The sequence below is a fragment of the Corythoichthys intestinalis genome, chromosome 9 (assembly GCF_030265065.1).
Source record: "Corythoichthys intestinalis isolate RoL2023-P3 chromosome 9, ASM3026506v1, whole genome shotgun sequence".
Taxonomy (NCBI): domain Eukaryota; kingdom Metazoa; phylum Chordata; class Actinopteri; order Syngnathiformes; family Syngnathidae; genus Corythoichthys; species Corythoichthys intestinalis.
The window spans coordinates 484914-498914 of record NC_080403.1 but is presented as its reverse complement, the minus strand read 5'-3'; the positions used below and the strand labels follow the sequence as shown (position 1 = coordinate 498914).

The 14001-nt window shown below is 39.6% G+C and overlaps 1 protein-coding gene across 1 annotated transcript in view; it reads left to right on the top strand.

The window, feature by feature from the left end:
- aldh1l1 (aldehyde dehydrogenase 1 family, member L1) overlaps nt 1-14001 on the top strand; it is a 78323-nt gene that overhangs the window by 6901 nt on the left and 57421 nt on the right. Inside the window, exons 3-5 of the mRNA XM_057846947.1 lie at nt 8177-8312; nt 10347-10581; nt 10651-10816. Of these exons, the coding sequence (XP_057702930.1) occupies nt 8186-8312; nt 10347-10581; nt 10651-10816 (528 nt within the window). The 5' untranslated portion in view covers nt 8177-8185. The remainder of the gene's footprint in view (nt 1-8176; nt 8313-10346; nt 10582-10650; nt 10817-14001) is intronic.

The window sequence follows — 14001 nt, the reverse complement described above, 5'->3', positions numbered from 1 at the left end:
ACAGGTAATGAGTAACATTGTGAGTAACTGCTTACAATGTCTGAGCTTTTTTTTTTTTTTTTTTTAAACAATAGTATTTTTTCCTCAGTACAAAGTTAGCTATATGAACTGTTATAATTAGACTTTGAAGAAGAAGAGGGCTATATCCTACTACATAACGACATTAAGCCAAAGAAATACAAAAAAATCTTTGGAGTCCAGCGAAAGTGAAAAAAAAATACAGAAATGAAGCAGCATTCGTCCAAAGAGCATGAATGCCCTCTAGTGGAGAAAAAACATTATTACTCTTACTCCCAGGTTGGCGTGATCATAGAACAGCAAGCTTAAGTCTGATTGGTATAATGGAGTCATAAAATTATTATTGCGACATCTCATTGGTGAAACTGGTCGAGCTCCTGTTGGCATCGCTGGCTGGAAAAGTAAAATCTAATATGTAGAATAAAGAGGAAAAATGTAACGACAAGTGGTGCGGAGTAAGAGTGGCATTAGTTCTTCACAAATCAACTCAAGTAAAAGTAAAAAGTATGGCTTAGTGAAACTACTCTTAGAAGTGCATTTTTCTCAAAAAGTTATTCAAGTAAATGTGACGGACTAAATGTAACATGTTACTACCCACCTCTGATAATAATAATAATAATAACATATATTCACAATATTCAAAGAAGTAGGATATTGACGTTTGTTTGCACCATTGTGCCTATTAACTGAATTATTTGAATCACATGTGGCTGCTAATATTTCTGCCAGTTTTGTGATGTATCTCTTTGCGCCTCTTTCATATGATCTGTCTATATGTATATAAATATATATATATATATATATATATATATATATATATATATATATATATATATATATATATACAGTACTTTGCAACTACTAGTACTAGTACTAAAGTACTTTGCAAGTACTTTTTTGTTTTAAGCATTTATTTCAATGTATTTTACGGAAAGATACACTGCTCTAGCCTTCATAAAGTCTCTCCATACCATTTTGAATATACTGTATTTGTTAAACATTCTAGAAAATATATTCGTACTATTTTTCTAACACTCATTTGCATGCACATACTGTACAACATACTACTCTCCACCCCTATGCTATGTTAAAAACACCATTGTTACACAATGTGGCCTTTGGACCAAGTTAGACAACATGGACTTTGCATGTTTGCATGAAGAAAGAAATGTCTGTATATCGGTGCTTTATATTTTTTGATCATGTGTTGTTAATGCATTTCCTTAATCATGAACCATTAACATGGTTAATGCAAGTAGGCAGTTTTTTTTTTCTGATATAGAAAATCGATAATCAATTTGCAGTTCTTTACTAATATTTGAGTGCAGAATCCAAAACTGATCTAAATTTTTCTTCTTTTTGTACTATAGGATCCCCATAAAAAAAAACAAAACAAAAAGCTAACAACAACATAAAACTACCGTAGAAAAATGTGGTTGTTTCATAAAAAATAGTTCAAATTTTGTAATAATGAAATATGAAGGAAACAAAACAACTGCAATTTTTATTCAACACTAAAATGTTTTTACCAGGGATATGGCTAGTTTTGTACCAGAAGTAACAACATTGTGGGGGTAGAGATTAGCTCACCAGTGCTAATTACATAACTGTATTTTTACTGTATGTTGTCCATTTTGGTGATACTTAAAGGGACAAATATTTTTTTTAGTTGGTACGAGGCAAAAAGTTTGAGGTGATGCATTTAAGGGGTAAACATAAAAATGAAACATCTATGAACCATTTTAAATCAAATGAATTACAGTGTATCACAAAAGTGAGTACACCCCTCCCATTTCTGCAGATATTTAAATCTTTTCATGGGACAACACTAGCCACGTTTACATGCTGACTTTTTTTCATACCGATTCAAATCATTCCGAATGGAAATTTCACATCAGCTGTTTACATGTCACTTCATCTATTCCGATCCAGCGTTTACATGTGACTGCCTTTATTCCGAAAGGACGTTTGACAACTGCCGTCTGACATGCGCAGATTAATCAAAACAAAGCGTCACGTTGCAAAACATGGAGATCAATCGTCAGATCAGCTGCTGTTTTAACTTTTGGAGTGGAAACAAAACTTCAGAATGATACGCCGTTCATTTAAAAAGTTGTGTGGGTGCGCTGTGCGTGTGCTTGGAAGCCATGTTGCAAGTGACGTTACTTACGTCACCAAGTGACGTCACCACGTCCGTACGGAGCATGCGCAGAAAGAACGCAACCGGACACCATTCCGCTTCCCTGTTTACATGATATAATTTTACTTCTAATCGGTTTGGGAAAAGGAATATTCCACCCCTGTGAATCGGAATGAAATTCCATTCGGTTTGGGCCTGTTCATTCCGAATGAGGTGTTTATATGGAACACATTTATTCGGTTTGAACAAATATTCCGATTGTAATTGGAATATTTGGCTCCATGTAAACGTGGCAAATGACAAAAATGACACTTTGACACAATGAAAAGTAGTCTGTGTGCAGTTTATATAATACAGTTCATTTATTTTCCCCTCAAAATATAAGCATTTAATATCTAAACCCCTGGCAAACAAAGTGCATGGCTGTCACCCCAGGAGGAAGCCTCTTCTGAAGATGGTACACAAGAAAGCCCGCCCGTCTCATCAGACCATAGAACATGGTTCCCGTAATCCATGTGCTTTGTTGACATGCCTTCAGCAAACTGTTTGTGGCCTTTTTTGTGTACTGTCTTCAGAAGAGGCTTCCTCCTGGGGTGACACCAATTTGATGTATGGTCTGAGCACTAACAGGCTGACCCCCCACCTATTCAATCTCTGCAGCAATGCTGACAGCGCTCCTGTAACGAGTCACATGACATTTTGGAGGGAAAATGACAAGCAGTAATCAATTTGGACATTTAGGGATGTACGTTTTTTCAAAGGGGTGCACTCTTGTTGCCAGGGGTTTAGATATTAATGGCTATATTTTGAGTTATTTTGAGGGGAAAATAAATGAATTCTATTATATAAGCTGCACACAGACTACTTTTCATTGTGTCAAAGTGTCATTTTGTCAGTTTTGTCCATTGAAAAGATATACTTAAAGAAATGTCAGGGGTGTACTCACTTTTGTGATACACTGTACAATAAGGACAAAAGGTTTGTCATCACTTTAATGGGGTGGCTATTGCGGTGTGCTACTTGAACTTTCTCATTTCTCATTTAACAAGCTCATCTCTAGTCAAATGTGCTAAACAACCAGGCATGTTTACAGTGGGGCACAAAAGTATTTAGTAAGACATCAATTGACCAATTGACCTCTCTTGCTTAGGGGCGTCACTAGACCCAATACAATACTGGGGCACAGCGGGGCACTGGCAAGTGAGCAAAAAAACTTTTAGCTCAAAAAGCTAAAAAACTTTAAACACTATTTAATGTATTCTCACCCTTTCTTTTGACCACTACTTGACTGAAATACAAGTTTCTTTAAAAAAAAAAAAAAAAAAAAGTGACAGGGTTTTGTTTTTCAGCCATCAGTGTTCAAAATAAAAATTGGGACGCCCCTTGCTGATTGTCAATTCACCTCTGCTCATGCTCATCAACATTCACCTCTCCTTATGTTGTTATGCAACAAATTTTGAATTACTTAACTTGCAGACATGGTAGATCACTTGAATACACCGGCCATTTTATCAACGCTCGATTGAGTAACTTGTTAAGCAGTCAGTGACTTCAAAACGTGATTATGACTTTGAATGGAGCACTTACCATACAAATTTGCCATCCGCTGATGTGACGTGACGCCTGCGTGCTCTTCTGTTTAGTAGCCTTTCAGGTGCGCGTTGACAGTGACGTCAAATGTCAACCATTAAATTTCAGAGTTTGAGCGCGTCCCGTCTGCACGGTCCGCACTGGAACAGTGTGTAACCTATCATTTGGACTGTCATAGTGCTGATCCTGGCCGCATCTGGAGCACTGACGTTAAGCGGCTGTGATTGCTATGCGGATTTGGTGAGCTGAGGCTGGATCCAGCACGCAGCTGCCTGCTTTTAGGGTCCTCTTGTTTGTAGCAACCATGTTTTTATCCCACATTACGGCATCAGAACAATTTTCCAACTCGGGGACTCAGATCTTCCGACATACCTGAACGCAGCATACCTGTAGCTGCTTCGCGAAAGTATCAACTCATATGCCAATCACAGCCAAAGTTACGTGCATAAATCACCATATTAAGGAGCCATGCGCAGATTGTCTATATGGAGTGAATAAAGTAATATGACCATATTATATAGGCACATTCTGTACATTATGCTATGTAGACTTAAACCCAAAAGTATTTTTTTTACCGGTGAAGTTTTTACTGGGGCACTGCACGGTGGCCGAGTGGCTTGCACATCAGCCTCACACCTCTGAGATCAAGGATTCAATCCTAAGCTCCGGCCTTCCTGTGTGGAGTTTCCCAGTGACTGCATTGGTTTTCTGCGGGTACTCCACATTCCTCTCACATCCTGAAAACATACATGGTAGGCTGATTGAACACTCTAAATTGTCCCTAGGTATGAATATGTGCGTGAATGGTTGTTCGTCTCCTTGTACCCTGCAATTGGCTGACAACCAATTGAGGGTGTACCACGCCTACTGCCCATAGTTAGCACTCCCATGACCCTTGTGAAGATAAGCGGCTGGCAAATTGAATGAATCCAGATCAGTACTGGGGCATGTGCCCCAGTGAAATATGTCTGGCGACGGCTATGCTTTTGCTAAGCCAACAAGGTTCGTGACTCCAGATGAATACCGCAGAGGTTTGACTTTTAAGTGATTTATTTTGGAGCAATTCCAGTGCAACATTCCCCAGATTGAGGCAAACGGTTTACAAAATGGAGCAGAGGCCCATAGCAAAGCAAAATGGAAGATGAGATCTTTTCATGTCTCATTGACATCTCTGAGAAATGAATCAGCAGTAATCGAGAGCAGAGTGGTTTTCTCAAATTTGTCTCATGAGAAGTAAGTCTCATAGTGAGAATTACATGAGACGGTCTTGGGAATAGTTCTAACGGCACGATTTTTCAATAAAATCTCACAGCTGTCTCCTTTCAAGATCTCACCAACAGACAACTATGAGGACTTGTGTCAATCTCAAATGTGTCTCAATTTTATCTCCTTACTTGGAGTGACGATTTCAGTAATGTCTCAGTAAAAGATATGGATGAGCAAAGTATTTTATTTCTTCAACTTGCCTCAAAGCTGCCTCTTTAACTGATCTCACGGCGCAACCTTATATTGTGCCAGTCACAAATATTTCTCAATTTGATCTCCCTCCAGTCTGCATTTGCTCATTTTGGGTTTTCAAGATTATTTCATTGTAAGAAAGACAAGTCTGCTCTGACATGTCCAATCACATCTTAATTCATCTCATGCCAAAATCTGAGAAAATATTAGAATTGGTCAAATAAGTAAATAACATCTGGTTCATTTGGTCCATCTTGTTCAATGTAAAAATAGAGATCCCATCGTAAAAATGTGCTACTCATCTGTTGCTTAATCTCGTCTCGTGAGACAAATTTTTTCTCATCTCAAATTTATCTCATTCTCTGCTTATTTGTTTCTGAATTTGTGCTCCTAAGGGTACCCGTAGGAGCAAGTGATGAGTCAAATTGAGCATAGACATCATTGAGACAAAGGAGGTTGATTTGAGAAAGCCAGGTTTGAGCAATATTTGAGAAGAGAAATTCTCTTAATGAAACATGGAGTTAGACTTGTACCGCACTGTTCGGGTACTCAAAGCACTTTGACACTATAATCCTCATCTACCTGCTGGTGACACAACAACGTGGGGTTCAGTGTCTTGCTCAAGGATAGTTAGATGAATTCATCAGGACAGAGAGTTGAACTCACAACCTCTTGGTTGGGGAACGACTTCTCTACCACTGAGCCACACACGGGCTCAGATGTACTGTGCCCGATGTGACGTGGCACATAAATGGAAAGCAACTTTAGAAACAGCGTGTAGCAGCGATGAAGAAAATTTATTATTTTTTGGTTCATTTAACAATTTATATTTCTTTCATATTCCAAAAAAACCCTTCCAAATCGCAGACATGTTGCCTGTGAGCCAGTAGTTTTATCGAGACTTTGTCAGCCAGAGTGTTGCCAGTTTTGATGATGTCATCAAAAAGAGGACTAAGGTTCTTCACACTATTTTGTGGTAAACTTTAGTCTTCGAAATCAACCGATAATGCATTTGTAGCGGCTGATAGTTTTGGGCGCCGAATTTTTGGTCACATCTCGAATTTTTACATTGAACAAGATGAACCAAATGAACCAGATGTTATTTAACTATTTGACCAATTATAATATTTCCTCAGATTTTGGCATGAGATGAATTAAGATGAGACTGGACATGTCAGAGCAGACACTACTCTTTCTTACAATGAAAGAATCTTGAAAACCCAAAATGAGCAATTGCAAACTAAAAGATCAAATTGAGAAATATTTGTGACCGGCACAATATAAGGTTGAGCCGCGAGATCAGTAAAAGAGGCAGCTTTGAGCTAAATTGAAGAAATATACTTTGCTCATCCGTATCTTTTACTGAGACATTACTGAGATCGTGACTCCAAGTAAGGGATAAAATTGAGACGCATTTGAGATCGACACAAGTACTCATAGTTGTCTCTTGGTGAGATCTTGAAAGGAGACAACTGTGAGACTTCATTGAAAAATCGTGCCAGTAGAACTATTCTCAAGACCTTCTCATGTAATGCTCACTATGAGACTTATTTCTCGTGAGACAAAGTTGGAAAACTGAGAAAACCACTCTGTCTCGATTATTGCTGATCCATTTGCCAGAGATGTAAGTGAGACATGAACAAGATCTCATCTTCAATCTTGCTTTGCTATGGGATATTTTTATATTTTCTCGGAATTTTGCACGAGATGAATTCAGGTGTGATTGCACATGTTAGAGCAGATGCTACGCTTTTACAATGAAATAATCTCAAGAATTTGAAATCAGCAATTACAGACTGGAAGGACTTCAAATTGAGAAATATTTGTAACTGGCATATGTCTATTAAGGGCTGCGTGGCAAGAACCTTATTCCTTTATTCCTTTTAATATCAAAGCAATGTATAAATTATTAAATGAACCAAAATATAATACATTTTCTTCATCACTGCAACACGCTTTCTGAAGTTGCTTTCCATTGATGTGTCGTGCCACATAGAGGACACTGCATGTGTGGCTCAGTGGTAGAGAAGTCGTTCCCCAACTCAGAGGTTGCGCAAGACACTGAATCCCATGTTGTTGCGTCACCAGCAGGTAGATGAGGATATGGTGCTTTGAGTTCCTGAAAGGTGCTGTACAAGTACAAGTATTTTTAATTAAGAGAATTTCTCTTCTCAAATCTGGTTTTCTCAAATCAATCTCCTTTGCCTCAATGATGTCTTTGCTCATCACTTGCTCCTAAGGCTACCCTTAGGAGCACAAACTCAGAAACAAATAAGCAGAGAATAATAAAAATTTGAGATGATCGAATTCGTCTCACGAGACGAGATTAAGCAACAGATGAATAGCAAATTTTTGCAATGGGCAGATTGAATGAGATTATCAGTGTTATCAGTGTTGCAATATTGTTTTGTTTTTGGTGTCCTTTGACAGCTCAGATCTCCGAGTGTGTTATATATTTTATCACAGTTTTGCATCGGGAGTAAATACTTTTATGTTTTACTTGCAAAGTAAATTTTAATGCAAGTACTTTTGTACTTTTACTTGAGTAAATTTTTTCTCAGATACTTGTGCTTTTACTTCAGTAATTTTTCGCCCCTGTATCTGTTCTTTTACTTTAGTAAAAAAAAAAAAATGTAAGTACTTCATCCATCACTGCCTAGTATTGATACATTTGTATCGCTCGTGTTTACGAACAGATATCAAATTGGTTTATCGTCCCAAATTATAGAGATGTAAACATGTACCAATAATGGTGAAAAAAGGTTTTGTCACATTTTCATGACATCAAATAGTGTGTCGACTTTTTATAACCACCGCAATACTAAAACACCAAAGAAAGCTGCTCAAGCAAAATACATGTCACTTGTTAGCAATTGGAAAATATTTTCTGAAATCCCCAAATTCTATATTAATACATGCATTTTAGTAATTTTACAACTAACCTCTGATACCGAAATGATCCCCTTTTAGAAGTCGAGAATGAGGATTGCTGTGATTGGTCAGAGTCTGTTCGGTCAAGAAGTTTATAAGGAGCTGAGAAGAGATGGACATACCATTGTTGGAATATTCACCATTCCCGACAAGGATGGCAAGGCTGACCCGCTCGGTAAGAACTTAAGAACATGACATGTTGGGGCAAGTGTATTACGTGACCGTTAATTTTAGTATTGATATTTTTCATTTTATTTGCCAAGATTTATTAAATGGTAAATGGGCTTTTCACTTTAAAGGCACTCAAAGCGCTTTGCCACTGCAATGCCTATCTTAAGTATTCACCCACTTGGATGTTTTCCCGTTTTATTGCATATTATTATTTATTTATTTATTCCACGGACTTCTGCCCAGCGGCTCCCGTTTCAGTGTATCAAAGGGGCCGTTTACATGGTTACGCTCCGAGAATACGACACATTTTATATTTGCATTTACATGGTTCTGTCTTTGTGCTGGCTATCAATCAAAACAAATTAAACATCATTAACTATCACCAGTTGGTTCGACGCACCTTACTTTAAGTCTTGCTAGCGTTACATAGGTGCTCTCGACCTTCGATGAATGAGTGTCGTCCTTTGGCTCAGTCACGTTATGTTATGGAGTAAACTACCCACCTCTGGTTATTGCTATAACTGTGCCAAAAGCAATTTTCTTTGGCATTTCAGTGGTTTTACGAACCCCCCACCTCCCCCCAAAAATAAATTCTGGCTCTGTGGCGACCCTCATGTCAGGGAGTTCTGGCTGGAGAGGAAATTCTAGCCACTTTCACCACTGGTATAGATACAGCATGGCTGAAGGAGCTAAATTAGCTGCTACGAACTGCTTCGCCACCTCTGTTTAGAATCAAGAATATTGAGAGCATCTCGGGAGGCTGTGTTTTAGATTCGGTTTCTACAAATACAGCAATCCTTAATTTTTTGGCTCATCTAAATCATTTATAATCAATAGAAGGATTTATACTAATATTCTGTCGTAGCTTCCAGCTAAAGTAAGCTCATATCTCCCTTACTTTTTGAAAACAACTTGCCTCTTGCATCAACTCGGTTGTTTATACTGTAGGTCACTGTAGGCCACAGGTGCTCTGACATCATCTCATTTTGCATTCATAGCAGTCGGATGTTGGAGATTTTAGGCTACGTTCACACCACAGGTCAATTTTTTGCCCATATGCTAAGATTTGTATGCAGTTTGAACAGACTAATCCCGATGTTTTCAAATCGGACCTGGGCCATTTATTTTGTGGATATAATGTCTCCGATTCCTCACGATGAACGTGAGCATTCATCGTACACATCATAACTATACGTCATCAAGGGTGAAAGTGGTAACCCTAACCCAAAGAGTGTCATCAAATCTCCTAAAACCACTAAAATGCCAAAAGGGCAAGTGGTTCACAACTAAAATACAACAGGTTTGACACATTTACTGCATTAGTTCAACAAGTTTTTTTCTTCCTCTACTTTTCATTCCAAAAAAACGTGCATTTGTACCAATCAGAGCTAACTATCCATGCTGATCACATGTCAGTATGTCAGCCAATTGAACAGACAGCAGAGTCCAGGGTGGTTTGCTGCATGCAGGTGTACATCGACGTAAATTGTCATAGATACTGAGACAGAGACGCTAGGAAGAACTACGTGGAATAAATAAACAATAAATATCAGCGGAAACGGATGACGCTACACAAGCACTTTATTAGGCCTGTTGTTAACACTTGTGTATGTAAATCTGACATCAGTAGATTGTTCTTCTTGGAGATGTGTTTGTGGCAATCTGGCAGGTATTTTTTTAACATGGGGTTTTGACAGTCATATTTTCAGAGCACCCGAATCTTCCGGCCCACTTTCACCCCTGTACAACATCAATGAGTCAAATAAATCGACACACACGAATGAGCAACGGCAGTTAAAAGCGCACAAAATTTATTTCGTGATATTGCACATGAAAATGTTGGCTCTCGTAGCATAAAATTGCCATAAAACTGTGACGGCCATATTTTCTTCCGTAAACACTACGTTGCGTGACGACGAGTCACATATCCCAAGGAAACGGACAACCTGGTAGAAATTCATGTGTAATGGAAAAGAATCTTGTCACATCCAATCAGCTTTTGATAAAATTCAAGAGCAAAATTCTGTTTTTACAACAGCTACAGAGGCGGAAAAGGATGGCGTCCCCGTGTTCAAGTTCCCTCGCTGGCGTGTAAAGGGCCAGGCCATACCAGAGGTTGTGGCCCAATACAAAGCAACATCTGCCGAATTGAATGTCATGCCCTTCTGCTCCCAGTTCATTCCCATGGAGGTCATTGACCATCCCAAACACGGCTCCATCATCTATCACCCCTCACTTCTGCCTCGCCATAGGGGAGCCTCTGCTATAAACTGGTGAGTGATATAAATGTTGACAAGTTTGTCTTGAATACAATATTTTCCCTGTTATCTCCCACTCTACAGGACCTTGATCCACGGAGACAAAAAGGGCGGGTTCACTGTGTTCTGGGCCGATGATGGACTTGACACAGGACCAATCCTGCTGCAAAAGGAGTGTGATATTGGACCAAATGATACAGTTAACACACTCTACAAACGGTTTCTCTTCCCAGAAGGAGTCCGGGGCACTGTAAGTTGAAGTCAATTATGATGTCCTTGTAGTAAAGCATATCAGCAGGACAAGCCTTGACTTAAAGTGCCTATGACAGGATTAAAAAAAAAGTCTTAAATAGCATTGTTATATGAATCGGAATCATATTTTGAGACGATTCGACTATATACAACAATTTGGCAAAGCGCAGATGACGAGAAATTAATCTTTTAATCTGCCCGTTAGCCTCGCCTACCATTATAGGGCTCTAGCGTCCCCAACAGGTGGATGACGTCAGCAGGAGAATGGTTTCATCTGTTTTACTGTTCAGCCCATTGAGGGGGAATTATTCAGAACGAGGGTCATGCGACGAGGAGAGCCGAAAAATGTCATTGTTTCAATCTCTCTACTCCAATATTTTTACACGATATTCTTTTTATCGAAGTATTTTCCCCCATTTGCTAAATAAATGGTATGGTCATGACAAATCACAGTCTTGTGCTATATGGACTATGAAATATTCAAAATGCATTTATTCAGTACGACATGGCAAAATTACAACATAATGGTCAAAACTGTCAACTTCTTGCACCTCCCAAATGATATTTTATGCCACCGGAGTTAGTCGAGCTTTTGTCATTTCCCTCTCCCAACATCGGAGAGCGTAAAAAAAAACAGGAGGCGTGACAGCTAGCCAACATGTCAACCCAAAACAAGTGATGTTTCAAAGACTTATTCTCGCATTTCGAAGCGAAAAGTTACACAAAACTACCACGGATCATGTCACGCGGGGTTGTCGATTGTCTTCGCCGATCGGCAACCTGACCGGCGGCGAGCAAGTTACAGCTCGTCATTCCCCTGCTGCGGGCAGGCGCGCTCATTTGCCGGGAAGCAGCTGGAGAATGACCGCCGGACAAACCGGCCGACGTCGGAGGAGGGTGTAGCTGCCACATGATCAACACGAATATAGGTAGCCCCCCACATTTTTACCACACCAAATCTGGCCCCCTTTGGAAAAAGTTTGGACACCCCTGTTTAAATGATGATCCGGAGACGAGGCCCGCTTCTTTCACTTGGTACCAGCTAAATATTATTCAAAAAATAATGATGGCGGAAGAAATAAACATCTTGAATTTGAAACTGTATGTTGTCGACGATTAGCCTCACAATGATCTTAATTGTGGTTGTCAGCCCAAAACCCTCTAAATATATATTAAATGCATCTTACCAGATATAAAATGACTACTACATAATCTGTGGTGATTGTTTGGTGCCCAGTTTTCTCGTCGAATTGCAGCAGTCCATCTCGCTCTCCCCTCCGGGTCTCTCGGAATACGGTAGAACTTCAAGTCTCTCCGTCTATCTTCTCTGTTACTGCAACCAACCGCCACACACGCCTTCACCATTTTGATTATTAATGTTAACGAGCAGAAAAACACGCCATAATAGGAGGAATTTACGTAGTGGTAATGCGTAAACACGACGAGCTGACGGACAATATGGCGCGGAGGCATGGTTGTGATGTCATGTGAGCGGGGTCTATAGCTCTCTCCCGGCGGGCACGCGAAGGACTGGGGGAGGTGCGACAAGCCGCCAGTCGTCGGCCAAGTGGCATTCTCGGTGGACAAGGAGCATTGTCAGCCACAAAATGCAAGCCACCTCCGTATTAAAACGTGTGCCATGATCCCAGTATTTGACATAATACAAAACGCGATGTTTACTCACTTCCTCATAAGTCCAATGGTCCCACTGTTGTGGAACTTGTTTTGGCCAATCTCGGGGTGAACGGGAAGTTTTTGAAACTCAAAAAGGCTCACATACAAAACCCTGCAGCACATTTGGCTGGTGTGATGCGAAAAATAAACGAATGAATACGCAACTAAGGGCTGAATCCACAGCCCATCTGCATGCTTATAAAGCAATGGTGTATTGTGAGATACTGACCCAGGTGACGGCACATTCGCATTTGTCCTCAACCCAAGACTGGAGCCGGAAGTCACTCATTTTCGTAGCGTGGGATTCAAAAATTGAATAAATAAACAGTCCCTTCCACACAGATCCAAGCAGTCCATTTCATTCAGAAGCATGAAATACCGCGTGAAATATGACGTAAACATGCTTTTTGCTGTCATAGGCACTTTAAGAACAGAAAGAATTACACAGAGCTGAGACGGAAAACTCAAACAAATCCACCAAGCAATGAATTGGGTTACTTTTAGTTAATGGGTATGTTTTTCTTTGTTGGGTTTCAGATAAAGAGATATGACTCCCAAAAATATTTGAATGTTTTATTTCGCGGCTTTTACCTCAAGATGTGTTAAACAACCCAGGAAGATTTTCTTTCAACCTACCCACTTTTCAAGTGAGCAAAAGTAATAGGACAGACATGATTACAATTAACATCAAGTGAATAGCATTTCATATTTGGCGGCATAGCCCATACTTGCAATAACTGCATGGAGCCTGCGACCACCAGGCATTGGTGGTGCTAGATTGAGTGGGTTCCTGCTATTTTCAACCAGTGGGAGACAAAGGCATTGGATGAGTTGATGAAATTTGGGCTACTTTTGGCAAAATCTGGCGGTTTTGGAAGTAATGTTTTTTTTTCTGTCTGGACATTGAAAGTCAGCTATATTGCTTTCTTATAATTGTTTCTTGTTTGCTGGACCGTAATTTTCGAACTATAAGCCACTACTTTTTCCTCTCATTTTGAATCCTGCGGCTTATAGGTCAGTGTGGCTTATTTGTTGATTTATTTGGGTTTATAGGTAACACATTATTTGACAGCGACATCATAAGACCGTTATAATTATGACATGACACTGTCGTGGGCTTTAATGAATGCTTATGACAAATGTCATTAAGGGTCATCCAGCCAGTGTTGTCACTAACTCCATTTATGTCCATCTTTTACATCCACTCAAAAGTGAGAAAATTTATATTTATATTATTATATTTATATTTATAATCCACAAATCCAACTTGTTTGTGTTTTTCCGACTTGAGTCACATAGAAGTGGACCATTTAAAATCCGATCCAGGTCACTCTCGTATGTGGTTAAAGTGCGATTTGGGCCACATTTTTCCGGGATGTGGCTGCAGTCTAAACTACCAAGTCTCCCAAATCGGAATTCATGCAGCAATTACGTATGCAAAGAGCAAGAGAGGCAGGGAGCGATGGCAGCAATGAAGCTGTGCATTAGCGTTAGCACCTAGCTTCAACT